General features: G+C 42.4%; 1 protein-coding gene across 1 annotated transcript in view; it reads right to left on the reverse strand.

Moving 5' to 3' along the window:
• LOC132870852 (retinoic acid receptor beta-like) overlaps nt 1–26301 on the reverse strand; it is a 174501-nt gene that overhangs the window by 21491 nt on the left and 126709 nt on the right. Inside the window, exon 5 of the mRNA XM_060904760.1 lies at nt 10375–10551. Coding sequence (XP_060760743.1) covers nt 10375–10551 — 177 coding nt within the window. The remainder of the gene's footprint in view (nt 1–10374; nt 10552–26301) is intronic.

Genomic DNA, 26301 nt, shown 5'->3' on the forward strand with positions numbered 1-26301 from the left:
TCAACACCTTTTAACCAGTCAGATTTGAGAATTCATCAGCGATGTGGCGTAAGTCCGTCAATGTCATCGCTAAGTTGTGAAGAGAGCAGGAGTGATAGTGGATTAAATGCAGTAAACAACAAGGAGGGTTTCCTGTTTGCTGTTGGCTGTGAGGGTCATTTCGAAGAAGAGAAAAGATAAGAGGAGTCTGTGTACTTATGGATTGTGTGTGTGTGTATGCGTGTGTGTGTGTGTGTGTGTGCCTGAGTGTGTGTGTGTGGGTCTTTGTATTCAGCATGCATATGTGCATGATGAGCAGAGCAGTAAGAGCAGAGTGTGTGTGTGTGTGTGTGTGTGTGTGTGCGTGATGGACTTTGAAATGAGAGGCGGTGTGTATGGTTGCTATATGAACCCTTTGAAGCATATGCTGACAGTGATTGGCACCATTGTCGGGAAGATGAAACAGAATAAAACATGGATACTAGCTGGGCCTACTTGCTCGCTCACCATCTCTCTCTCTCTTTCTCACACACACACACGTTATTTGATCTTCTCTTTAAAGCTAAACTGACTCTGCAACACAATGCCACAGTAAACAGTCATCACAGAGGACAAGGTGAAGCTGGACTTTGTGTGTGTGTGTGTCTTCTCTGCATTTGTATGAGTCAAAAACAGAGGACAAACAGGGTTACTGAACATTGTTTATACAGTATGTGCAGTGTAAATGGTCACATGACCACAGCTGTTTACTTCAAACATGTATGTAAGGAATAAAACACTATTTTATGGCGTATTCACACCTACATTGTTTGGTCCGGACCAAACGACCCAAATTTCCCTTGGTCCGGACCTTTTGGGTTGGTCTGAATACAAACCACCGAACTCTGGTCCGGACCAAACAAGCGGACCGAGACCGAGCTGCAAGGTCGGACTCGGTCCGGACCAAAGGAACCCTGGTGTGGATCTTTTGGAGGTGTGAAAGCAGACCGGACCTAATCCGACAGTTTTGCTTTTTTGTACCTCGGGAGCTTCCGTCGTTTGTCGAGCATTATGGGAAACAGAGTCTTGACACTCCACCGCAAAGTGCAAACACTGTTTCGGTTGTCAAGGGAACCTTACAACAGTCGTTCAGTCATTCAGACCAGTGGTAGGCTAGACTACAGAGTACAAAAAATGAGTAGGGGGCAAACGTGGGCCGAGGAAGAAACGCGTACCCTTGTGGATATATGGGCAGATGTCCACATATCTGAGCTTTTGGAGAGAACACACAAAAATGCCGACGTGTTTGCTGTATTCAGTGAGAAAATGAAGGAGAAGGGGTTCACGCGCTCCCCAGAACAATGTCGGCTAAAAGTGAAGAAACTCCGTCAGACCTACATTAAAATCAGGGACATTCTTTCAAAAAGTGGCGGTACTAGCGACGCAAAAAAGAAATTCATCTATTGCGTGAAGAGCCAGAACTATCACAACATGATGTGCGCTCATCAGCGCTATCCTCCGTAGCCGCCTTGCCCTTTGTCGTCGTCGTTGATAAATTACTTGTACAACAGCATAGTAATCGCACAATTGTGAAAACAGTAAAAACTGGAAAAAACATATAGCTTTGATGACATTAAAAAGAATAACAGCACGGAAAGCCTCCATGACTACTTTTGAACTTAACGCTTTGTGTGCGTGTCGTCTCTGACCAATAGCTGAACGGCCTCAGGGCGCGTGGCTTTGTTGACAGATTTTGGTCCGCTTACTAAAATGTACAGTGTGAACGCGAACCGCACCAAAATGAAAAAATAAAAAAAACATTTGGTTCAGACCAAAGCAAGTGAACTATCGAACTATCCTGGTCTGGATACACCCTTAGAGGAATGCTGTCAGAGGAATCAGTCAACGATGGCATGGTGTGATACAACACAAAGTGGAGTCACACAGCCCGAAGTGTTTTATTCCTCTTATAGCACAGCAGTTTGTCGACATTATCTCTTTTTCTTAACTAAAAGAACGATACCTTGTACTTTTTGCCATTTATAGTTACTTTTAATATTCCATGAAACACCTTCGCTCCTGTTATCATTATGTTAGAAGAGCTATAAACAGTCTTTCTGAGAGGTTTATTTGAGCTTGTATGGGAGTTAATGGCAGTGTGTATGTGAGTGAGCACGTTTGTTAGTAATCGATATAAAATATACATCAACTTATGTCTCATCTCATTATCTGTAGCCGCTTTATCCTGTTCTATAGGGTCGCAGGCAAGCTGGAGCCTATCCCAGCTGACTACGGGCGAAAGGCGGGGTACACCCTGGACAAGTCGCCAGGTCATCACAGGGCTGACACATAGACACAGACAACCATTCACACTCACATTCACACCTACGGTCAATTTAGAGTCACCAGTTAACCTAACCTGCATGTCTTTGGACTGTGGGGGAAACCGGAGCACCCGGAGGAAACCCACGCGGACACGGGGAGAACATGCAAACTCCACACAGAAAGGCCCTCGCCGGCCATGGGGCTCGAACCCGGCCCTTCTTGCTGTGAGGCGACAGCGCTAACCACTACACCACCATGCCGCCCCATCAACTTATGTGTTTTGGACAAAATGTTCTCTCGTCTTCCTTACGTGTGTTTTTATATGACCAAGAAACAGACACACACTTCATCTGAACTCAAAGAATGATGTTAATTACAAAGATACATAATGACAGCACATGACTAACAGGGACTATCAGAGTTTAGACTTAGAATTGGCAAATTTTGATTCCTTGCTAATGCAATAACCAAAGAAAATGACAATTTTTACACTCTTTTACTTTCAGAGTTTGACCAAAAAAAAACAAACAACCCCCCCAACCCAGCTATTTTCCTGAAGTTTTCTAAGTTTGTGACTTTTTTAATTTCAGAATTCCAGAGTTGTTGTTGTTGTTGTTTTTTTCACGTATACTTGTGACTTCTTAACCTTGGAATTTTTTACTTTATTCTTGGAATTTGAGTTTTTTTCTCCTAAATTTCTAACTTCTTAAATCTTGGATTTTTTTTATTTTATTCACGGAATTTGAGTTTTTTTTCCCCCTCATAAATTTCTAACTTCTTAATCTTGGAATTTTTTACTTTATTCTCGGAATTTGAGTTTCCCCCCCCCCTCATAAATTTCTAACTTCTTAATCTTGGAATTTCTGAGTTTCTTTTTTTTGTACATTTGTGACTTCTTAATCTTGGAATTTTTTACTTTATTCTCGGAATTTGAGTTTTTTTTCCCCCTCATAAATTTCTAACTTCTTAATCTTGGAATTTTTTACTTTATTCTCGGAATTTGAGTTTTTTTTCCCCCTCATAAATTTCTAACTTCTTAATCTTGGAATTTCTGAGTTTCTTTTTTTTGTACATTTGTGACTTCTTAATCTTGGAATTTTTGACTTTATTCTGGGAATTTGAGGTGTTTTTTCTCGCAAATGTGTCATTTCTTAATCTTGGAATTTGACATATTTCTCAAAATTTCTGTTTTTTTCTCCTTGCATATTTATGTCTCGTCTCGTCTCGTCTTCTTCCGCTTTATCCGGGACCGGGTCGCGGAGGCAGCAGTCTAAGCAGGGAAGCCCAAACTTCCCTTTCCCCAGACACCTCGGCCAGCTCCTCGGGAAGAACACCGAGGCGTTCCCAGGCCAGCCGAGAGACATAGTCCCTCCAGCGTGTCCTGGGTCTTCCCCGGGGCCTCCTCCCGGGGGGACATGCCTGGAACACCTCCCCAGGGAGGCGTCCAGGAGGCATCCGAAAAAGATGCCCGAGCCACCTCAGCTGATTCCTCTCAATGTGGAGCAGCAGCGGCTCTACTCCGAGCTCCTCCCGAGTGACTGTGCTTCTCACCCTATCTCTAAGGGAGCGCCCAGCCACCCTGCGAAGGAAACTCATTTCGGCCGCTTGTATCCGCGATCTTGTCCTTTCGGTCATTACCCAAAGCTCATGACCATAGGTGAGAGTCGGAACGTAGATCGACCGGTAAATTGAGAGCTTCGCCTTTTGGCTCAGCTCCTTCTTCACCACAACGGACCGGTAAAGCGACCGCATCACTGCGGAGGCTGCACCGATCCGCCTGTCGATCTCACGCTCCATCCTTCCCTCACTCGTGAACAAGATCCCGAGATACTTAAACTCCTCCACTTGAGGCAGAACTTCTCCACCAACCTGGAGAGGGCAAGCCACCCTTTTCCGGTCGAGAACCATGGCCTCGGACTTGGAGGTGCTGATTCTCATCCCAGCCGCTTCACACTCGACTGCAAACTGCCCCAGTGCATGCTGAAGGTCCTGGTTTGAAGAAGCCAACAGGACAACATCATCCGCAAAAAGCAGAGATGAAATCCTGTGGTTCCCAAACAGGATTCCTTCTGGCCCCTGGCTGCGCCTAGAAATTCTGTCCATAAAAATTATGAACAGAACCGGTGACAAAGGGCAGCCCTGCCGGAGTCCAACATGCACTGGGAACAGGTCTGACTTACTGCCGGCAATGCGAACCAGACTCCTGCTCCGTTCGTACAGGGACCGGACAGCCCTTAGCAAAGAGCCCCGAACCCCATACTCCCGAAGCACCCCCCACAGAATACTACGGGGGACACGGTCGAATGCCTTCTCCAGATCCACAAAGCACATGTGGACTGGTTGGGCAAACTCCCATGAACCCTCGAGCACCCTATGAAGGGTATAGAGCTGGTCCAGTGTTCCGCGACCAGGACGAAAACCGCATTGTTCCTCCTGGATCCGAGGTTCGACTATTGGTTGAATTCTCCTCTCCAGTACCCTGGAGTAAACCTTCCCTGGGAGGCTGAGAAGTGTGATTCCCCTATAATTGGGGCACACTCTCCGGTCCCCTTTCTTAAAAAGAGGGACCACCACCCCAGTCTGCCACTCCAGAGGCACTGTCCCTGACCGCCACGCGATGTTGCAGAGGCGTGTCAACCAAGACAGCCCCACAACATCCAGAGACTTGAGATACTCAGGGCGGATCTCATCCACCCCCGGTGCCTTGCCACCGAGGAGCTTGCAAACCACCTCAGTGACTTCGGCTTGGGTAATGGACGAGTCCACCTCTGAGTCATCAGCCTCAGTCTCCTCAGTGGAAGACATGACGGTGGGATTGAGGAGATCCTCAAAGTATTCCTTCCACCGCCCGACAATGTCCCCAGTCGAGGTCAACAGCTCCCCACCCGCACTGTAAACAGTGTTGGCAGAGTACTGCTTCCCCCTCCTGAGGCGCCGGACGGTTTGCCAGAATTTCTTCGAGGCCGACCGATAGTCCTTCTCCATGGCCTCCCCGAACTCCTCCCAGTTCCGAGTTTTTGCCTCCGCAACTGCCCGAGCTGCAGCACGCCTGGCCTGCCGATACCCGTCAGCTGCCTCGGGAGTCCTGGAGGTTAACATGGCCCGATAGGACTCCTTCTTCAGCTTGACGGCATCCCTTACTTCTGGTGTCCACCACCGGGTTCGGGGATTGCCGCATATTTATGACTTTATAATATTGGAGAACATCCAGAGTTTTTTTTTTCCTCATAAATGTATGACTTTAATATCAGAAAGTCTGAGTATCTTTCTCAGAATATTACCGCTGCCTCAGCTCTTTTTTTTTTAAATACTTACCTACCATGGCCCTAATACACTGTTGTATGTGAGAGACGTGAAAGACACACATTCATGTTTGTTAGTGGTTACTTTTGCTTTCTGCTGACTTTATCTAGTTGAACTTTTACACTGTGAAGTCATGAACCTTAGCCTTGCGAGCCCATTGAAACCATGCAGGTACGACAATGTTCTTTTTGGTTGGTAAAAACCTGGAGGAGTTACTCATCATTAAGCAGCTGTTACATGGCTTTGTTGAATTCTCGATTCTGATTGGTCAATTACGGCATTCTACGCTCTATGTTACGTTATTTCTGTATAACAGGCCGTTGTTATGGACCACGTTATTAATGGACGCAATAAAATCTAAAAAAAGTGTCAAATTATTGATTTTTTTTAGTAAGTAGCCACATAATAAACATTATAATGTACAGCAAGCTGGTCATTATTGTGAACTAAACCCCTTCAAGGTGATTCGAGACCAGGAACCTGGGGCTTATTTAACAATAATAACTGCCTCGCTGTACATTATCTCTTACGTGGTGGTCACAGACACTGTTTTCATACCTTGTTTTTTGTGTGTGTGTGTGGTGAAATTCTGTTTTTGTTTTTTTCTCTCTACCCGATAGTTTTTCTTATGATCAGTCTTTGGTTACGACTTCTGCCCTGATGTCAACCATAAGCGTAGCATCTTATGATGTGAAATGGTGTGTGATGCAAGCAAAAAGCCTGCTGCCAAGGTCATGATTATCGTTTACTTTATTCAAAAGAGCTAGCAAATAAAACTAATGCTAATGGGATAAAAGGAGAAGAGACAAAGACAGCAAAAGGTTAAGGGACATCATTTGGATTTGCTTCTTTCTGTCTGTCCCTTTCTCCCTTCATCTGTTTTCCCTCTGGGGACATGCTAATCAAATCAGCGTCTCTCTCTCTCTCTCTCTCTCTCTCCAGCTCCACAGTGAGCAAGCTTAGCGGCTCCCTCCATCACCTTATCACATGGCACTGTCTGCTCCGCTTCATGCTCATTACCACGGCAACCTGAGCTCAGCATTCTACACAACACACACACACACACACACAGCCAGAGGGCCTCACGCTCACAACGCTGGATATTTATGGCCGAGCCAGAAAACAAACAGGAGTGTAAACAGATCATATGGCTATAGAATCGACACAGTTACGGCAGAAACAGACATCGAGGCCTTAGACATCGTGTTTCTCTTGTCGTGGATGATTTCATGGAAAATCACACATGAAAACAAAATTTCCATATAAATACGTGAAGTTTCTGCTTCTTTGTTTTGACCCATTTGCATAACCGTTTTCCCTGTTTTTCACGTCTGCTTTAAACATTTCACTTAGCAAGACGTGCAGCAGAGACATAATTATGTGACGGCTTGTTTTTGTTTCTGGCAGGTTAGCAAGTGTGGCATGTCAAAACGACAGCAAAATCAAACATCGAAACCAGCAAGAAACAACAACAAAAAAAATTGTGATCAAAGCTTAGGACTCATCAGCAACTTTCAAATTTGGTGTATTTTTATTTATTTTTTTTAACACAACAAGAGCACGCTTTTTGTGCTGATATGGGAAAAAAAAAAGGCTCACATAACAACCTAGTCCGAGCTAGTATAAGTTAAATATCTAGCCTAGCTTGCTATCTCGAATAGATTTCTTATTATAAGTAATAAACGAGGCGGCACGGTGGTGTAGTGGTTAGCGCTGTCGCCTCACAGCAAGAAGGTCCGGGTTCGAGCCCCGGGGCCGGCGAGGGCCTTTCTGTGTGGAGTTTGCATGTTCTCCCCGTGTCCGCGTGGGTTTCCTCCGGGTGCTCCGGTTTCCCCCACAGTCCAAAGACATGCAGGTTAGGTTAACTGGTGACTCTAAATTGACCGTAGGTGTGAATGTGAGTGTGAATGGTTGTCTGTGTCTATGTGTCAGCCCTGTGATGACCTGGCGACTTGTCCAGGGTGTACCCCGCCTTTCGCCCGTAGTCAGCTGGGATAGGCTCCAGCTTGCCAGCGACCCTGTAGAACAGGATAAAGCGGCTAGAGATAATGAGATGAGACATTTGCTTGATGAAAACTTTTTTCAAAATCTAATTTCCTGCTGTTTTAAGCAATTCAACTTGACCTTGAAACATTTGACGAGTTCTGTGGCCCGGGTTTCATGGTTTTTTTTCTTCAAATATGCATTTAAGAAAGCTGGTGTCATCTTTTTTTTTTTTTCCCAGAAAGCTGATTAAAAAATATCACACACTTAGGGAGGGGTTTGGCCTTGTCAATATCTGGGCATGTAAATCCAAATTTGAAAAACTCTTTGCTGTACTTACAAAATGCATTTGAATTTGAAGAGCTCTTAAGCAGTTATAAAAATGAAGATTTTGTTTAAGACACAAATAATGAATTAGTTGGTTAGTTATTTAGTTAGTTAGGTAGGTAGCTAATACTGTCATTTACATTTGCCTCTCATATACTCAGAGCTACACTGCAAAAAACTGAAAACTGAATTTGAGGAGAAAATTACTTAACACTAGTGAAATTATCCTGCTGCATGGACAGATAATTTTACTAGACAAGACATCTTGAAATAAGTTGGTTACAATCTAGAGCTAGGTTTAATAATCTCAGAGTTAGTATTCTTCTAACAGGAAATACTAAATCGTTTCAACTATATTCAAGATATTTAACTTTTTTCCAGTGTATTATTATAGAATCAGGTGGCAGAGATGGTTGCACGTGCAGGTTAACTCGATTGCAAGAGTAAATGAATTAAAAACAAAAGGAAGTTTCAGTGATAAAAACAGGCTTGGGTCAAGCAATCAGCAAATTGCAAAAAAATCAACTCCAGAACTAAAAAAACAAAAAACCCAACATAAACCATGCACATAAAATTAAAAAGCTTGCCATCCCCATGAGTAAACGTAGACCAAGATTTTTTAAAGGGCATGTTTCAGTCCGGGCTATTTATGTGTGTGAGTCCAGGTGTGTGGAATCAGTAATCAGGTGAGTGTGAATGTGATAAGACATGGAGTCTGGATCGGTCATGTTGTGATACTGTGGCGGATTCTGGGAAACGGAGTCCATGGCCGAATCTGACACTGACTTAAAGTGCATATTCTGGACCAATTTCGTGCTTTTTTTATATGAAAGAATGTCCCTTTACACACTCATCCAGAAGGGTAATTTTGCACAAGGCCATCTGTCTACAGCAGAAAAAAATAAAATAACAAAACATGTCTGGAAAAATCCCAAGGGAGTCTGGAGCCAGATTCGTGACGTTACCTGCGGAAGCGCCAGCAGGCTGCGCGAGCTTTGCACGGTTTCAGTGCACAGCCTGTGTAGACCAAGCGCTCCCATTTCTCTCTCATTGTCCGGTCTTTTGGAAAACGATGAGTACTAATCCCATCAAGATTGGTGTTGCTACACCCTCCTACGATACATCTGTTAACCATTTTAATAATTACGCGATAACATTGAAGAAATTTGCAGAAAACCACCAGGTCGTTTTCTCATAAACAAACCAGCGCTGACGTAGGATTCAGAGGGAGGCGTCCCGCACGCAACGTCACGAAAATCAGTGTTTCCCGGGAAATCCAAATGCCAAGTTTTTTCAGAGGCGGACCAATTCGCCTCAAATGGCTTGATTTCAACTGAATTTTTCTGGTATTGCGCAAGGTAAAAAAATTGCAGAGAATGCAGAATGTTACAGATATTTGACCAAAGTTTAATATAAAATCGGAGAATTACATTGATCTTGCTCCTGAATTTACCCGTGATATGCACTTTAACACATAGGACATGACCCATGTCCTATGTCCTATGTGCATATCCTATGTCCTATTCAGTCACTTTTTACTCGTACGGTTACAAAAAAAACCCTTAATTGTTTTAATTAATTTAATCTTTTAATTCATTTGACATTTCCATAACCCCTTTAATGGCACCTCGAACCTCTAGAGGTTCATGAATCCCTGGTCAAAACTCAACTCATCTCATCTCATTATCTCTAGCCGCTTTATCCTGTTCTACAGGGTCGCAGGCAAGCTGGAGCCTATCCCAGCTGACTACGGGCGAAAGGCGGGGTACACCCTGGACAAGTCGCCAGGTCATCACAGGGCTGACACATAGACACAGACAACCATTCACACCTACGCTCAATTTAGAGTCACCAGTTAACCTAACCTGCATGTCTTTGGACTGTGGGGGAAACCGGAGCACCCGGAGGAAACCCACGCGGACAACATGCAAACCCCGCACAGAAAGGCCCTCGCTGGCCACAGGGCTCGAACCCAGACCTTCTTGCTGTGAGGCGACAGCACTAACCACTACACCACCGTGTCACCCGTCAAAACTCATATATGGAATAAAATATGATATGGTAGTGTGAGTTACTATTATCACTCCAATGCTGAGTTTCTCCTGTAACAATATGCCCAGAAGTATTTTAGTTCTTTTATACAACAGCAATTAGGCTATAAGTTTTCCCCCCCATTAGCTCTCTAATTTGGTCATCCAGCAGCCAGTTCTTCCTTGTTATAAGACCGATACCAACTGAGGAGCGTGCTACACATGCTTCCTGCAAAGCATGAGAAGCCAGGCAACTGCATATTTTAAATATGTTCGCCTGCTGCTCAGGACAGCTTGACACACTCGAAGAAAAGTGTGAGCTGCCTGCTTCTGCATATATAAGCTCACAAGCTCACATATATACAGTAACTGTTGCACTGAATAACAGAGTATAAATATTGGTGAATTTACTCCACATACAGACAGAGACACATGGAGACACACTCACCAGTATGTCCAGGCAGGCGGCTTTGAGCAGAGTGATCTGGTCAGCGATAGTGAGTCCAGTGAAGCCCGGCACCCTTTTGGCAAACTCCACGATTTTGATAATGCACTTGGTGGCTAGCTCACTGAACTTATCCCACAGACCCAGATCCAGACGCACACGGTGGTCAGCACTTGAGTTCTAGAGTGCAAACACACACATAGTCAGGGAGGTGTTTTCATTAGACTCGTAAAGATAATGTTCTCCATTGCCTATATACTCCTCACACGATGTCTGTATTTCAAAACATCAGTATAAAGCATATCGTAAAATAAATGTACACACTACTTATTAAAACTTTTGGATATGGTGGTACATAGATAATCTTAAATGCAAACAAAACAAAGTACACTGCAAAAAATGGTCTTTCAAAAATAAGAAGTAAAAGATTAAAACAAAGCATATTTGCTTGAATCAGGTGAAAAAAATCTGCCAGTGGAACTAGTCAAATTTGACTTGGTAAGATTTCTTAAAGTAAGATGAAAAATCTAACCTGTTTTTAGACGAAATAATTCCAAAATAAGATTCGGGAACTTATTATGCGAGATCTGATTAACTCAAAATAATCCAAATAGTTCTTATAACAAGATCGTACTTCTTACATTTAGCCATTCAAGTCATTTTTATTTATTTCATTTTAAGGGTGTTTCACTTAAATTCATGACAAAGTCTTAGCAGTAAAAACTGAATTTAAGATAAATATACTAATATTAGGATTGTTAAATTCTACAACTAAGCATTGCTAGCTTAAAAGATTCTCCTTTTGTGACCTGTAATTAGTAAAATACTCGAGATATGAGACCAGAGACTATCTCGAATCAAGTTGACGACACGTGTAGCATTGCGACAAGTTTAATTTTTTTCCCATTTCAACATTCAAACATTAAAACATCTCTTAAGATTCCACTTCCCCAGGACCCCAGGCACCAAAAAAAAAAAGTCTACGCATTTTGACTTACAGTGCTTACACAACGCCAAAGCAACAGTGCATTTTGGGGGCACTGACTTCATGTGTACGAGGGGTTTACAAGATCAGGCACAAAAACAAACACTGAACTTAACTCACAGCATTCCAAAAAGCCCTCACTAAAACGCCCTCCACTCACTCATAGCCTTTTTGAAGGCACTTGTCTGGTCTAGAGTCTGTACAGCATCTAGAAGGAGCTCACTCTGAATGACTGAGAAAACAGTCGCAGTAAACTTAGGATCTGTAAGGTGGAGTTGAATTGTAATGAAAGATTCAAAGATTTCAGTAAAGTTCATTTATTCCCAAAACAAGCATACTTTGTTTTTTTTTCTTGAAACAAGATGAACCGCATTTGACAAATGTCCAAAATGTACTTACTTGTTTTAAAAGTATGGTGAAGCAGCTTTTAGCTACTATGCAGTACAGCTATGGAACCAACTGCCAGAGGACATTAAAAATGCTCCTTCTGTTGGCAGTTTCAAATCTAGGTTAAAGACCAAGCTGTTTTCAGATGCTTTCTGTTAAATAATTAATATTGTCTTCTTTACATTTTTTATAATCTTTACTTTCTCTGCATGTTTTAAATTTACGTTAATTTTAACTTTATTCTATTTTATTCTTTATTCTATTCTGCTGGTTTCTTTTTTTTCTCCTCCTATTTGAACTTCTACTTCATTTTATTATTTTATTTCTACTATTGTTTAATTCTTATTATTTCCTTTTAATTCTTTTAATTCTTTTAATTAATTGTTTTAGAATAAAAATAAAATTATTTTATGTAATTTTATTTCTCTATTGTTTACTGTTTTTGTTTTTACTTCTGTAAAGCACATTGAACTGCCATTGTGTATGAAATGTGCTATATAAATAAACTTGCCTTGCCTTGCCTTAAAAAAACCTTGTTTTATTTTCAAAGGTGCTCCAAATAAGACTTTTTCAAGACATTTTGTCTATACAAGATTTTCAAGATGGACTGTCTAAAAACTAGCCTTTCTAGCTAAATGAGGTTTTGCTTGTTGGGCAATTATGTCTTATAATAAGGGTGGCTAGATGTTTTGACTTGAAAATAGACAAATAAACTTCCTAAGATTTTTATTTTTTAAGTGTAGAAGGAAACTCGTAGAGCGAAGACTTCTGCCAAGGCCGAATGCTGTATCTCGCAACATTAGTGAAAGTGACTTGTGATTCAGATCTGCTTCAAAATGTAATTATTTCTTCCTTGGCTCATGCTACACCTTTCCACCAAGTTTCATGGGAATCAGTTCAGTAGGTTTTGCGCAATCCTGTTTCCAGTCAGACAAACAAACCACACTGAAAGCATAACCTCCTTGGCGGAGGTTAAAAAAAAAACAAAAACCCAACCCACACATGAAATCCAATTTCCCAACCAAACCAGGTCACATTTATAAATGTAATTTTTTAATCATTCAGTGCTCCTCAAGCCATACCAAAAATCTGCAATAAAAACATACAAAAAATAGCATGAAGACAGGTGAGGGGAAGAGAGTGTGTCCTTGGAACAACAATAGAAGTGTTCTGTCTCATTGAAAATCTCTCATTTAAAAACTGAATACATTCAGAAGCTAATTAACCATCACAATTTTCCCCTCACCATACAATGTACGGTATGCAAGCCTGCACAGTCGCTATAGCAACTCCAGAAACATACTGGGCATTTGACAGAACCTCATTCAAGAGATGAATCAGATGTGTCACAGTATGTGAAATGACAAAGACATTTTAATCTAAAGATTTATGTTTGACATTTGTTTAGAAATCCGGGCAGCACGGTGGTGTAGTGGTTAGCGCTGTCGCCTCATAGCAAGAAGGTCTGGGTTCGAGCCCTGTGGCCGGCGAGGGCCTTTCTGTGCGGAGTTTGCATGTTTTCCCCGTGTCCGCGTGGGTTTCCTCCGGGTGCTCCGGTTTCCCCCACAGTCCAAAGACATGCAGGTTAGGTTAACTGGTGACTCTAAATTGAGCGTAGGTGTGAATGTGAGTGTGAATGGTTGTCTGTGTCAGCCCTGTGATGACCTGGCGACTTGTCCAGGGTGTACCCCGCCTTTCACCTGTAGTCAGCTGGGATAGGCTCCAGCTTGCCTGCGACCCTGTAGAACAGGATAAAGCGGCTAGAGATGATGAGATCTCTTGTGTGATGTGTAATTCACCCCTCTCATTTAAATATGGCGAACATTTTTCAGCACGCGCTTTGCAAATCACGGACCTCGGTGATTTTAAAATGCTGCTCCGGCCCTGATCATCTCTGCCCCTTTTTTCCTGAGCAGCAGGGTTTGAAACTCCAGCTGTATGCCGCCACATAGTGCGCTTGTCAGTCGTCAGCAACTTTGTTGCTTCGTTCATTAACCGCAGGTTACCATATCATTGATTTTATCTGAGACGTTAACGAACGTTCTAGACAATTCTAACATGTTGTCAGAATGTTTATGCAGGTGCTCATGGGAGTTGTAGGCGCGTAATATTACATTGCAATGTGTTTATTATATCAGATGCCTTCAGAGAAAACTACAATTAAAATATATTGTCATACCACAGAATAAACCACCCGCCAAAGTGGCTAGTGAGACTAAAGTTATTACCCGCCAAAGCCGAATTTTACCTGCATTTGGCGGGTGGGCGGGTGCTAATGTAAAGCCCTGCTCTGAGCCCAGAGAAGTTGACGGCACTCCTGGACACAATTCACATAGGTCTTCCTTTTTGCACAGTAAAAGTTTTAACTGGCATTTTTGGATGTAACTCCATATCGTGGTGTTTGCCAAAGGTTTGCCAAAGTAATCCCGAACCCATCAGCTATAGGTGAATGATGGTTCTTGATGCAGTGCCGTCTGAGGGATCGGAGATCATGAGTGTTCAGCTTAGGCTTGTGCCCTTGCCCTTTGCACACTGAAATTCCTCCAGATTTCTTGAATCGTTTAATGATATTATGCACCATAGAGGGTGAAATGTCCAAATCTCTTCATATTTTTCTTTGAGGAACATTGTTTTTAAACATTCTAATAATTCATTTACACCTTTGTTGACAAACTGGAGATCCTCGGCCCATCTTTGCTCCTCAAAGTCTAGTCCTTTCCTGGATACTGATTCTGTATCAAATCATGATTACAATCACCAACCACATCATTGTTTAATTGTTTTAACTCGTTACTAGCCCTAAATTGCCCCCCATTCCAACTTTTTTTGGAATGTGTTGCAGGTCTGAAACGCAGGAACGGATGTATATTAACAAATTAAATGAAATTGCCCAGATCAAACATGAAATATCTTGGGTTCATGCTGTCCACAATCAAATACAAGTCAAAGTACATTTACAAATCACTGCTATCTTTTCTTCTTTGCATTTTCCACACCGTCCAGACTTTTTCTGATTTGGGGCTGGAGAAGAAATGCTCATAATGAGAATGTCTTTCAGCAAAGCAGCACTTCATGATGCAAAGCCATCCTCATGGTGAATCTCAATCAGTGTTTGAAATACCTGTCTGCAGTCTGCGTTTTGCAGAATGATTTTCAAGGTTGCAGAAGAAAAATTAAACTACCTGCAATTTTGCAGAAGGAAAAAATCAGGCTCGGGATTCAATGGTTCTCAATTTAGCAAACTCGCGGCGCTGTAAATAAACTGAAACCTGCGCCGTGTGAACCTGACGCTGTTTTCCAGGTCAAAGTTGAGCAATATTTACGTAATGGGAGGAGCCGACAACTACCTCGGCAGTGTTCGGCAGTTTCCGCTGTCACGGTCTGATCGTGCGCTGGTATAAATTTACCATGCGCATGCGCAGACCAATTTTTTCCCCCGGTCAACTTCCGGGAAGTCTAAATTTACCATTTCTTCCTGCGATTTTGTACCGAGCATTTCAACACATTTGCGGACTAATAGAACACGAATTGTGACTACAATTGTGAGATTTAATTATCAGTAGACAAGCTGTTGAATATGGATGAGGAAACAAAGTTCATCATTCCTGGCTGCTGGCTGGTCCTGATCAGCCTACTTAGTGCATAAACTGGAACTAAAACACGGGTCATTCATTCATTCATTCATTCATTCATTCATCAAGATAAAGTGAAAATAATTTATTTGTGGATCAAGTATGAATGTAAATCTCCTATCATATTGGGCTGGTAAATTCTGACTAGGTCCAATGACAGGAGTCTAATTATACCAGGTTGGTAAATTTGAGAGAATAACTATATTATTATAATCATGAGGAGTCTTACTTAAACAAATCAATATTCATCAAGATAAAGTGTAAATAATTCAAGTATGAACATAAATCTCATATTAGGCTGGTAAATTCAGACTAGGCCCAATTATACCAAGTTGGTAAATTTATACTGTGGTAAGGTTAGACCGTGGCTGCTACAGTATAAATTTACCTGGTAAATTCAGACTGGTGGTAAATTCAGACCGTGACACCGGTTTTGCCGAGATGCGACAAAATCGTCTTTGTTTTCTTGGCGTTTTTGTTGGACTCTTGCCCCGAAGAAACAATCCTCTTCTTGGGAGCCATGTTTGTTGTGCCGCATTGAATTCTGGGAGATGCACGGTCAGACCGTGACACCGGCAGCCAGCGTGACTCCAACAACAACAGCGACAAATCGCGCGTCCGCGAGGGGGACAACAAAAAGCGAAAGCGAAGACTCTGACTAGTTCTTATCTTGCATACATATACACTACCGTTCAAAAGTTTGGGGTCACTTTGAAATGTCCTTATTTTTGAAAGAAAAGCACTGTTCTTTTCAATGAAGATCACTTTAAACTAATCAGAAATGCACTCTATACATTGCTAATGTGCTAAATGACTATTCTAGCTGCAAATGTCTGGTTTTTGGTGCAATATCTCCATAGGTGTATAGAGGCCCATTTCCAGCAACTCTCACTCCAGTGTTCTAATGGTACAATGTGTTTGCTCATTGCCTCAGAAGGCTAATGGATGATTAGAAAACCCTTGTACAATCATGTTAGCACAGCTGAAAACAGTTGAGCTCTTTAGAGAAGCTATAAAACTGACCTTCCTTTGAGCAGATTGAGTTTCTGGAGCATCACATTTGTGGGGTCGATTAAATGCTCAAAATGGCCAGAAAAATGCCTTGACTATATTTTCTATTCATTTTACAACTTACGGTGGTAAATAAAAGTGTGACTTTTCATGGAAAACACAAAATGGTCTGGGTGACCCCAAACTTTTGAACAGTAGTGTATATTGGTAAATTGTATAGGTTTGTATAGATTGTATTGTTGAATCATGCAAAATTATACTAATATTATATCCCTTTTGAAGACAGCAACAGTATTTTACCTTTATTCATAGATACTTTTGAATATTTTTTCTCATACCAAGCTACACTAATACATGTTTTGTGTACATGTTCTATTGTTTTTACTAGTGCTGTCTTGCCTGTGGTGCAGACTAGCACAAAGTAAAACAGTTGCCCTGTAAGACAAAGCTCATAGGTTCAGTTCTGTAGCTCTCAGTAGTTCTGTAGCTCTCAGTTCTGCCATGATTAGTTTGTACCCAGTTCTCTGTTGTTAGTTTAGAGCAGTGAAGCCCCTGCAGTAGTTCTCCGTTCAGTTCATGACCTTGCACTTTAGAAGCCAGGCGAACACCATGAACCCTAACGTCTTTCCATTTGCCAGTTGGGTTTTATTCCTTAACGGCATCAATTCTTTGCATCATCGTAAGATGTAACAGAGTGTAGAATTGAAACCTTGCTTTCAATTTAAAACTACAGGTTGCAGATGCAAACATTGTGAATGAAGTACATTCTGGGTAAAAATCTATTGTTCAAGCTAGAAACTTAATCTTGACAAAACGTAACATGACGTGTAACATGAAAATGAATGTTTTGTTTCTTGAAGAACAGTTGTGTTCTATTTTTTATTGTGGTGATCCCTTTATTAGTATGTTGTGTGGAAGGATAATGTGTGGGTGTGATAACTAGTCTCATCTCATCTCATTATCTGTAGCCGCTTTATCCTGTTCTACAGGGTCGCGGGCAAGCTGGAGCCTATCCCAGCTGACTACGGGCGAAAGGCGGGGTACACCCTGGACAAGTCGCCAGGTCATCACAGGGCCGACACATAGACACAGACAACCATTCACACTCACATTCACACCTACGGTCAATTTAGAGCCACCAGTTAACCTAACCTGCATGTCTTTGGACTGTGGGGGAAACCGGAGCACCCGGAGGAAACCCACACGGACACGGGGAGAACATGCAAACTCCGCACAGAAAGGCCCTCGCCGGCCACGGGGCTCGAACCCGGACCTTCCTGCTGTGAGGCGACAGCGCTAACCACTACACCACCGTGCTGCCCGTGATAACTAGTACATTTATGAATTAGTTGGTATACTTCAAGTTGTAGTAGCCCGTAGTGTCAGGGCGAAGGGGATGAAAGACCTGTGGAGGGATCATGGAATGATAACTTTGCTGCAGAGAAGGATCTGTAAAGACTGTAATTAAAAATAGAGTGAGAGAATAAAGAATTACAGTCATGCTATGAGTTGTAAAGCTACGGTAGATATGATGCATGGATTAAAGCAAAAAAAAATTTATTTGACTGAAAATTTACGGGGGGGGGTTATGGGTGGATTTCGATGAAATTCTGAGAATGGTTAACTTAGAACTGATAACTTTATTATCAATTAATTAATGGATTAATATATTCAATTTATTGTTGAGTGATTCTTCACCATTGTTCATTTTTGAGATAAAAGCACAGACACGTATTTTCCGTGCACAGACATGATCAGCCATAGATGGACTGACCTCCGTTGAGGTGAGACTTGCTCCTGGTAAAGAAGAGGTGTGCTGAAGACCCCTTACGTTGGCCTTGTGGCTGGCTTCCAGTTGATGCCGCGACAGCACTTTCTTTCCATTGCTTCCGTATATTATTTTTTTGTGGCAAACCACACAAATGCAAGCGCCTGGAATGTTTAGTTTTTTGCACCATGAACTAAATGGCTTTCTTTCCGTTTTCACCTATTTCGTACAGCCAAGCCCACCTCCACTTGTTTTTTACACCTTTATCGATGGCAGACACATCAGTGCCTTCTTTCATGTAAAGCGCATCCATGCTGCCGAAACCGAAAGCAGAATGACATGCTCCTCTATGCTCGACGTCAATATAGAAAAAAGTTTGGATCTTCGCTTAAATTAAAATTGGGTTTTGACCTTACTTTGTGTTGAATACAACTTCAAAAACAATTCAAGATTTTATTAAGAGAAATATTGTGGCCAACACGAGTGTTAAGTTCCCTAAAAGATCGCGTGAAGTTGGCTGCTATCTACTTTGCGTTCGTTCTCATTTTCCTCCATCATTTCATAGGCCAGAAACTGATGTTTTGACGTAATTTAACTTAGTAGGCTATGATTATTATTTAACCGTAGTCTTCTAGACATTTTGACTGTTTGGGGCATTGAACGCTGGTGTATGATTTTCAGGGAATAAAGTTTAGCGCATGTCGGAACATCATTGCGCTCGCAGCCTCCAACTCCTCAAACGTCCTTTAAATTGTGATATAACGTAGGCCATAAGGCACGGTTCTAACATACCTTACACATTGGCCTAACGAAAATAATAATTGTTGGGGCGTCTGCTGATTTGTTAGCTATAAATTTAGGTCTCATTACTTCTGACAGTCTGTAAGCATTGCACCGTCGGGTCTTCAAGTCTGGCTGAAGCAGAGGAGCGGGCTTTCCGGGGTTTATTTTTTCGTTTTTTTTTTTAACATGCTCTATTTCTATTATGTCCAAGGTTGAACTAAGTCATTTTGGCAAGATTTAATTTAATACAAAACAGAAATGGTGATAGTTGATGGTGATAGTTGATGGTGTTGCAACACATCAGTGTTATAACCCAATCTCTACCAACCACCCGGCATTTTAATTCTCCTCGGATCAGCACCGACCTCACATTTGGCCTTGGGAGAGTTCAGCTGACGGAAATCCGTCACACGACGGAAAACTTTAATCCATGTATGATGTAAATATAGGCATTATTAGGTTGAGAAGGGTGTAGTATGGAGGCTTGTGTATTTGCAGAAAATATTTCCAAATTGCAGAACAAAATTTTGACATTCTGCAATATTGCAGAACACTGGAAAAAAGTATTTCAACCACTGTCAATCAACTAAAATACAACACTTTGATTTGTTTAACACATTTCTGGTTGGGGCGGCACGGTGGTGTAGTGGTTAGCGCTGTCGCCTCACAGCAAGAAGGTCCGGGTTCGAGCCCCGTGGCCGGCGAGGGCCTTTCTGTGCGGAGTTTGCATGTTCTCCCCGTGTCTGTGTGGGTTTCCTCCGGGTGCTCCGGTTTCCCCCACAGTCCAAAGACATGCAGGTTAGGTTAACTGGTGGCTCTAAATTGACCGTAGGTGTGAATGTGAGTGTGAATGGTTGTCTGTGTCTATGTGTCAGCCCTGTGATGACCTGGCGACTTGTCCAGGGTGTACCCCGCCTTTCGCCCGTAGTCAGCTGGGATAGGCTCCGGCTTGCCTGCGACCCTGTAGAAGGATAAAGCGGCTAGAGATAATGAGATGAGATGAGATGAGATGAGACATTTCTGGTCACTGAATAATTCTATATGTTTTGCTGTTTTCATTACTGTTCTTGAATGTAGAAAATATGGAGGGGAAAAACGTGTTTGGCTAGGTTTCTCTAAACTTTTGACTGCTACCGTGTATAAACTTCACAGCACAGTTACACAGAGAAAAAGGTTTTGATAAAGCTGAACGGCTCTAATGAAGCAGGTGTGTGTGTGTGTGTGTGTGTTTGGGCGCACGTTTGTTTACACTGGCAGGCACAGAGCTATGCAGTGATTGAAGCCCACATATTGAAGATGCTGATAGAGCTATGACAGCAAGCCAGTGGGGGAGATAGGCTTTTATACACAAAACTCACAGACTGGATCCACAGGGATGTGGAGAAAAAGTCACACACAATTACTCAAAGACGGAAAGGATGGGGATCAGATTTACTGTCGGGAGGAGAGCCAGAGGACCTCCAGTTGGAGACAAACTCTCCAATGATCTGACGCCAAGGATCCCTCCCTCCCTCCCTCTTCCTTCCTTCCTTCAGTATCCTGGTCAGGGTCAGAGCGGCCCTTGAGCCTATCACATACCTGCATGTTTTTGGATGCTGGAAAGGAACCACAGAACTTAGAAGAAACCCACACAGACATAGGGAGAACATGCTAAACTCCACATCGGCAGTAACCCAATCAAAGGGCTGAACTGAACTGTGAGGTGGCAACTCTACCCACTCTGCCACCATGTTGCCCCTTTCTTCTTCTTCTTCTTCTTCTTCTTAGAAGCACGTTGGTGCAGTGGTTCTGTATGGAGTTTGCATGTTCTCCTCGTACCTGTGTGGGTTTCCTCCGGGTGCTCCGGTTTCCTCCCACAGTCCAAAGGCATGTACCGGTATATTAGGACAACTGGCTGCTCTAAATTGCCCATAGGTGTGAATATGAGTGTGAATAGCTTTCTTTCTCTTTCTCTGTATTAGCCCTGTGATCGACTGGCAACCTGCCCAGGGTAAACCCCGCCTCTCGCCTGAAGTCAGTTGGGATTGGCTCCAGCTCACCTGTGACTAGCAATGGATAAGTGGTACCGGTATAGATAATAGATGGAGGGATATAATGGATGGATATTATTATTAGGGGGCCAACCAGAAGGCGTTCTATGTAACTTGGCAAGAACCGGCCACTGGGGACACTTTTTTCAAATGGTGCTTGGACCCTGCAAATTGCTGCTATATTTCTTCTTCTTCTTCTTCTTCTTCTTCTTCTTCTTCTTATTAAATCCACTCGAGTCAGGACAGCATGTTGCATGATAAACAGTATGAAATCATTTTGTGTGCAATGACATTTGTGTGACACAGACAACCATTCACAACCTCCTCCTCAACCTCCTCCTCCTCCATAATTATTATTATTATTATTATTATTAAATCCACTCGAGTCAGGACAGCATGTTGCATGATAAACAGTATGAAATCATTTTGTGTGCAATGACATTTTAAACTGAGAAAGAAAGTGTTCGAGACAAGAAAGGGTAGAGTACATGTGTGAGAAAAATCATCTATTGTTTTTACTCAAAAATCAATAATTTTCCGGGCGGCACGGTGGTGTAGTGGTTAGCGCTGTCGCCTCACAGCAAGAAGGTCCGGGTTCGAGCCCCGGGGCCGGCGAGGGCCTTTCTGTGTGGAGTTTGCATGTTCTCCCCGTGTCCGCGTGGGTTTCCTCCGGGTGCTCCGGTTTCCCCCACAGTCCAAAGACATGCAGGTTAGGTTAACTGGTGACTCTAAATTGACCGTAGGTGTGAATGTGAGTGTGAATGGTTGTGTCTATGTGTCAGCCCTGTGGAGACCTGGCGACTTGTCCAGGGTGTACCCCGCCTTTCGCCCGTAGTCAGCTGGGATAGGCTCCAGCTTGCCTGCGACCCTGTAGAACAGGATAAAGCGGCTAGAGATAATGAGATGAGATGAGAAAGAAGAAAATTACAGAAAAAGAGAACGTAGTAACCAGACTCAAAGGAAAACAAAGTATAAGACAGTTGGGCTAAGTGCTACATTAAGTGTGGCTACATTATCCATGAGCAGGAGTGAGACATGGCACTGCGGCACTCTGCTCCACCCGCAATCTGTTCATTAAGGCCATGGGCCGAGCAGCTGATGCCAATTTGTTTGTTTTCCAACAGTTTACATTAAATAGCTTATCTGTTCCAGCTCAATGAGCTCCGGCACCAGCCTGACAGGCTGGGTCCATACAGCAAGGACACACAGAGAGCGAGAGCGAGAGAGAGAGAGAGAGATATTGGATTTAGACCGTGTCCTTTGTGCTACAGATGCAAAATCCAAAGCAATAAAAGATTAGAGTGCCCCATGTCCCTCAGTCCAGAAACATACTACAAATTGTTAAAAGAAGCTTTTGTCATGCTATTATTCACAAAGTGTAGCATTTTCTGCATGAGAATGCGGGTTCAGATAAAAGGACTCTCTTCTAACACTGTGCTGTCCTTGAAATATTTTTTAAATTATTCATCATTTTAGTTACTTTTAAATAAAAGTCACATCTTAATTGGCTCCAGTGAGAAAGCAAGTGCTTTTTTTTTTTTTAAACTGATGGTACCTTGGACAGTTTCAGTGTATTCAGGGTATCACTGTACCACGGACTGCCTGCGACCAGATGTAGTACATCTGTGAAATTTATTCCACATCTGTTCAGTGAATAGGTGCAAAGATTGAAAGTCGCTGGACATCATTTTGAAAAATGAAGCTTTATCCCATTGAGGAATGTCATTCCATCAAATCTGAAATATCCCCAATTCTGCAAAGCAGCATCTGGGTTTAGTATTGCTTTAGCTAACAGCACCATTATTCAATGTGTAAAGGGGAATGTGGCTCTCAGCAGACGCTAAGTGTGGTGGATAGGAAAGTGGACACCATTGGCAGGATCTATTGTCGCTGGCAAAAGAGGGCGATCTGTAAATATGATCTCTGGTTAAGTGAGAAGCACGGTATGGATGTGTTTAAATCATTCTCAATGAGCTCAAACACAAGCCGTCGCTACTGCACACTTCACTGACAGAGCTCGCCTAAGAAGCGCACACAGGCCCGGGGCCGAGTCTCTGATATTAAAGCTACTTGTCTTCTTTCCTTCCTCCCTGGGGCCAAGGGATGGAGGGATGAGATGAAGAGAGGGAGGGACCAGTGAAGCGGCGAGCCAGCCTGCGCTGTTTGATTTTCCCTTCGCAATCTCAGTCAATTACCGCACCACCATAATTCAATAGACAGAAGCAAGGAAGTGGCCGGGGAATTCTAATTTCATTTAGGGGCATTTATCCAGAAGAAATTAGACAACTCGTAACATTAGAAAGTAAGCGGCCCACGTTAGAAGGCATGCTGCCACCACAGGCTTTGGTGGGACGAGAATTTCGAGACAGGCACCTGGGTCCTGAAATAACATAGTGGTTATGTATATTCAGGAAATGAGCAATCTGAAAGCCTCCTCCTCCTCCAGCACCGAGCTTTTATTTTACCTTTAAGGCTGCCATGGTCGTTTCTTGTCACTGCTGACTGTCAATAAAGTGTTATTCATTGTCAAGGATAAAACCCTCTCCCTCACCCGCACATGAACTCCCAAATCACAGAGGCACTGAATTTGAATATTTCGCTGCATAATAGGAGCTCTAACCTAATCTTGGGCTCCTCTTCTCCTCCCAATAAAGAGCTTTCAAAGGCACATGAGGAACCAATCGGCAGTGATAATGACGACTTTCTCCCAGGATTTGAAGAGAATAATTAGCCTTGATGCAAATTACGGGCGTGTCTGAAGGGCTGACATTGCTGTTGGGGCAAGCATGAATGCGCTAGTGGGAAGAGAGGAAATTTTAAGCACATTTTAGTAATAGACAGCAATTCTCAAATGTACGGAAGCCGCGAGAGGCCCTTCATATAATCTTTTTTTATTCACCTTGTTATCCCGAGATAACGACATAATTAATTCAGGATCTCGAGAAAACAACACAACAAATTCGAGATCTTGAGAAAACAAAACCGTTATTCCGAGATAACGACATAATTAATTCAGGATGTCGAGAAAACAACACAACTAATTCGAGATCTCGAGAAAACAAAACAATTATTCCGTGATCTCGAAAAAACAAAACAATTATTTCATGATCTCGAGAAAACAGCTGAGATTTCTAGCAGAGCTGCACCCCCTGTGGGTCAGACAACGAAGACTTAGAAATTGGCGGGCCAGTCTTCTGCGGAGGTGCCGCGGACTAATTTTGAAATTATCCCTTATTAAAAGACTTAATGCAATCTCTCCCTGTGTCAACCCCTGATCAAAATATTGCCTTATTAGGTGATCGATTATTCCAGACATTCTAATGACCAAAGTTGCGTCTATACAGAATGAGAAATAGCCCCAAAGTCAGCATATCACAAGTCTCTTGGCGCACCTGAATGAACCATTTCTCAGCTGTTTACTCGAGATCATGAAATAATTGTTTTGTTTTCTCGAGATCACGGAATAACGGTTTTGTTTTCTCGAGATCTCGAATTAGTTGTGTTTTCTCGAGATCCTGAATTAATTATGTCGTTATCTCGGAATAACGGTTTTGTTTTCTCGAGATCTCGGAATAATGGTTTTGTTTTCTCGAGATCTCGAATTAATTATGTCGTTATCTTGGAATAATGGTTTTGTTTTCTCGAGATCTCGAATTAGTTGTGTTGTTTTCTCGAGATCCTGAATTAATTATGTCGTTATCTCGGAATAACGGTTTTGTTTTCTCGAGATCTCGAATTAGTTGTGTTTTCTCGAGATCCTGAATTAATTATGTCGTTATCTCGGAATAACGGTTTTGTTTTCTCGAGATCTCGGAATAACGGTTTTGTTTTCTCGAGATCTCGAATTAATTATGTCGTTATCTCGGAATAACGGTTTTGTTTTCTCGAGATCTCGAATTAGTTGTGTCGTTTTCTCGAGATCCTGAATTAATTATGTCGTTATCTTGGGATAACAAGGTGAATAAAAAAAGGATTATATGAAGGGCCTCTCTCGGCTTCCGTACAAATGTGTATAATACAGCTACTTCTATTTATTATACACTTAAAAAAAAAAAGATTGTCGATTCACGATTTCTTACAATTGAAGTCACACAGTACCAAAGGTGCTTTTGACAACTCGAATCAAAATTAATAATAATAATAATAAATAATAAGTTAGATTTATATAGCGCCTTTCAAGAAACCCAAGGACGCTTTACAATATAGACAAGGAAAAAAAAAAAAATAATAATAAAGAAAAAAAATTAAATAAAATAAAAAGTCCACCAAGTAGGGGTCAGGATGTAATTCCCGTGGTGCAGCAGCCACAGTCCCACCAAAAGGCGCATAAAAACGAGTCCCACATCTCCAGCACCGCCGCTGTGACGCCGCCAGCAACATTGCTCGAACACCACGCCATGGATCCACAAAGCGAGCACAGAAGCACCACCATGCAGAGCGCTGGTGTGTCCCAAACCGCCTGCACAGCCGCCGCGACGCCACCGAGCAACATCGCTCGGAACATCACGCCAAGCGTTAAAGTGCAGAGCGCTGGACAACCACGATGTAAAATGAGCAGCGAGCTCACTGCAGTCCACAGCTGGGAGCACAGGCATCACCCACGGCGAACCAAGGCCTGGAGGGAACCGACGCCCCAAACTGGGTCCGAAGCTACACCACAACCGGCGGACAAAAACACTCAAACAAACATCAAACTACACAAACACACACAAAAAATAAATAAATAAAATGAAAATAGAAAAAAAAAAAAAGCTCTGGTGAGGAGCGGCAGCCAGAATGCGCACGACGTACTCTCAACTGGAAACGGAAACTTGTCAAGTATTCCAGGTGATCTGAGTACATTTATGTGGCAGGCTGGGAAAACCCATCGGACATTTCTGTCGCAGAATTTTGGAAAACAACCCAAAATTGTTGTGTTTTTTTTCTCCTTACCAATAATATACTGTACATTGACTCAATATATTTTGCCTAAATAACAATCGTGCTTTGACTAAAATTAGGTTTTGATGCTATTAGATTATTTTCTGGATTGAGCACCCACAGGCAACAACAGGCTGGTGATTGAGACTGCACATCCATTCAGCTGGCAACTGTACAGTAAGTAGACTAGGAATGTCAATTCTCAAAACCCCATGCTGTGTTCAAGATATATTTAAGCAAGCCAATTACTATGCTGTACGCTCTCTGTCTTACTCAACCTACAATCAGGCCATCAATCAACCTGTTTCTTTTTACATTCCAGCTTTCTTGTCAAAGTGCTCTGGATACCTGAAAAGTGATCTATATTTCTGTTTACCATGTAGCATGTCTCTGCTGAAAGTACCACCAGATTTA

The sequence above is a fragment of the Neoarius graeffei genome, chromosome 22 (genome assembly GCF_027579695.1).
Source record: "Neoarius graeffei isolate fNeoGra1 chromosome 22, fNeoGra1.pri, whole genome shotgun sequence".
In the NCBI taxonomy this organism is placed as follows: Eukaryota; Metazoa; Chordata; class Actinopteri; order Siluriformes; family Ariidae; genus Neoarius; species Neoarius graeffei.